The following is a 3,032-nucleotide window of genomic DNA, read 5'->3' as shown; positions in this document are numbered from 1 at the left end:
TATAGACTGATCATGTCTTTGTCAGTGGGCAAACGTACAAAATCAGCAGGGGATCAAAAACTTTTTTCCCTCACTGTATACTGAAATGTTAGCGTTAGCATATAACAGAAGTTTTTGCGCAATCAGTTTTGAAAGATTACTCAACACTGTAAACTCAGCACATGGGCTGGATATGAGAAAATATACCCTGGTTTCCTCAAACAAGGAAACGTGCACTAGACGAGCCCCATACACTGCTCTTCTTCTGTCTTCTGGTGTTCAGACATAGCCTCTTTATCTCCACTGGAACATATATCTACTCTACGCGTACACACACAAAGAACACACACGCTCTAGCTTGCTCTATAGCCTCTGTGGTGGGCAGATCTAGCAGACTGCAGATGAGAGCTTAGTTATTGTGTGTCTATGATGATGCTTTCATCTGTTGGCCATCTATAACACGTGGAGTATATCAGATTAAGCAACTTTCAGTTTTGAGTGCTAGTGTTTGGAAATGGTTTGGCTCCGTGGATCTAGAGTGCTGTCCCTGCTTTCGACAGTGTCTCTCTGTCTCTGTGTGTCACCTTCTCTGGGCACAGGTGAGTACTCATGGTGATACTAGTGTGTAATAAAAGTGGGACAGGGTGAAACCCTAGGTATGGTAGTTGCGTTTAGATTAGATGGTGTTGAATGCTTTTAATACCCAGATATACTCAGAAATAACCCCTAATAAACTAGTTTGTTAACAAAAATAAATAAGTTATATGTAGAGCTGTTTTGGACCTGAGTTATATACTTTTTTCCACAACTCCCACTCTTTAGCTACTCCAGATGCTGTTGAGTTGAAGTACCCCAGGACTCCTATGGTTGGGACTGAGGGCATGCCCTTGAGGCTCACCTGTAAGGCAGAGTATGAAACTAAACAATGTGGTCGCATTGATGCCTTTTGGTGTCATCACTCTTTGGAAGAGTGTCCCAAGCTCATTGACCCCAGCAAGTACCTCACCATTGTCAACGAGATGTTTATGGAGGACCGGAGTGTCAGACATAGACACGTTATAACAGACTTCATACAGCTGACCCCTGCTGACCAAGGAGTCTATCAGTGCCATGCAGTATGTGAAATGGGAGGCCATACTGCCATGGGACACTACATAAATATCACGGTCAAAGGTATTTGTCCATTACATTTTTTGGTTTTACAATTTTAGCAGTTACTCTAACCCACAGCGACTTATAATAACAACATTCAACTAAGGTGAAACAACCGTGTAGCATGATCATCAGTCAATCAATTAAACAATCAACAAACCAACCAATTAATCACTAATGTTGATATCTAACCATATAACAGCAGCTCCCGGAGTTGATCAAAGAAAGGCCAACAATGGTGGACAGAACTGGACATACAACACTGTAATGATACTGTGGTCCCTTCTCCTAATACTGGAGTTACGTGAGGCAAGATGAATAACAAAATAATACATTAAAAATGCACTTTTACATTCATACTTCGCAGCCTATCATAACATAATGTTTTACCAATTATGGGGTGTAAATATGTCAAAAGGGACCTTTTGGGGTGAAGTCTCTTGTTTATTGATGATTATGTGTGTTTAACAGGTTAATCATTGAGCTGGTCTGTTAGCTGATGGCAGATGACGTCAAGGCTGAACATGACCTACAAATTATAATGAAGATACGATCTACAATACAGATTTATATCAAACCCAAACATTTAACTGAATCGTTTTACATATGTATAAATAAGGTGCTACAGGCTCAAAAGACTACATAATTTGTATTCTATGGTTAGTAGTTTTCTTAACATTACGAAAAATAAAAACATTGTGTTATAAACCAGCTTCAAGCATGAATGTACAGTATGTTGGAAGACAGGAGGGTTTGTACTACCTAAATAAAAATACAATTTCATGAAATGTCAATAGAATGCTCATTTGTTTGCTTGATTACTATTTTGTTCTTGTTGTCATGCGTGCCTATTTCTTTTTTTTTTTGTTCTCTCCCCTGTTCTTGTCATGGTGGGCTATCTCTCTACACCTCTGAGGTCTGTGTCTGTTAGAGGAAATGCCCATACAGGACAGGAAACCACACATAGCATTTGCACAAATGGAGGCCTGAAGCTATGTGAATAGCGCAAGTAGCAGTCTATGTGGTTGGAAGTGTGAGGGAGAGTAAAGGGGTCTGCTTGTCTTGTGATGTTCATCATCATCTCAGTTTGATTTGAAGGCTCAGGAGTGACTAATACTTCTTTGTTCTTGTTGTTATGCGTGCCTATTTCTTTTTTTTTTGTTCTCTCCCCTGTTCTTGTCATGGTGGGCTATCTCTCTACACCTTTCAGGTCTATGTCTGTTAGAGGAAATGCCCATATGGGACAGGAAACCACACATAGCATTTGCACAAACAAACAGAGGCTTGACGCTATGTGAACAGCACTAGTAGCAGTCAATGTGATTGGAAGGGTGAGGGGGAGTAAAGGGATCTGCTTGTCTTCTGATGTTCAACATAATCTCAGTTTGATTTGAAGGCTCAGGAGTGCAATGTAATACTATATAATGTAGGTTAACAATTTTTGAAGGAAGTTGTTATGAATTGTCAAACTGAGCGATATTCCGTGTGAATTATTGGCTAGACCACTAGGTCAGAACTTCTCCAAATACATTTTGGTTGTATACAGGTGTTCCCCAGAGTTATATGTACCCCAAAAAAACATCAGATAAGAAAAGCATGGTGTGTCATACAGTATATGGAAATTAGCCATTTGACCATTATAAACTGACAAACTACATAAACATTTGTGCACTATATCTGCAATCTTATAAAATAATCAAACATTATTTTGATGATTACAACAGCAATTATCAAAGCGTTTTATATGTTTACATGCATTAACGTCTCAGTAAAACCACATCTACACGTTTAAATTAGTAGAAATGACCACTTCCACCTTAGGGTAAACTTTAAAGGTAGACTTAAAGAGGAGACGATCATGCACCAGTTTGTGATGGGTGAATAACATGATTCATTCCTGA

At 39.1% G+C, this 3,032-nt stretch overlaps 1 protein-coding gene across 1 annotated transcript; it reads left to right on the top strand.

Moving 5' to 3' along the window:
- Positions 1-250: 250 nt before the first annotated feature.
- Positions 251-1,919, top strand: zgc:174945 (uncharacterized protein LOC793867 homolog). Its single transcript, XM_041861147.1, has 4 exons — positions 251-578; positions 802-1,152; positions 1,334-1,440; positions 1,603-1,919. Exons 1-4 carry the CDS (start codon positions 494-496, stop codon positions 1,612-1,614), a joined length of 555 nt encoding a protein of 184 aa, XP_041717081.1. The 5' UTR covers positions 251-493; the 3' UTR covers positions 1,615-1,919.
- Positions 1,920-3,032: the final 1,113 nt, after the last annotated feature.

The sequence above is a fragment of the Coregonus clupeaformis genome, unplaced genomic scaffold (genome assembly GCF_020615455.1).
Source record: "Coregonus clupeaformis isolate EN_2021a unplaced genomic scaffold, ASM2061545v1 scaf1967, whole genome shotgun sequence".
NCBI lineage: Eukaryota > Metazoa > Chordata > Actinopteri > Salmoniformes > Salmonidae > Coregonus > Coregonus clupeaformis.
The sequence above is the reverse complement of the archived record's forward strand: the minus strand, read 5'-3'. Positions and strand labels throughout refer to the sequence as shown.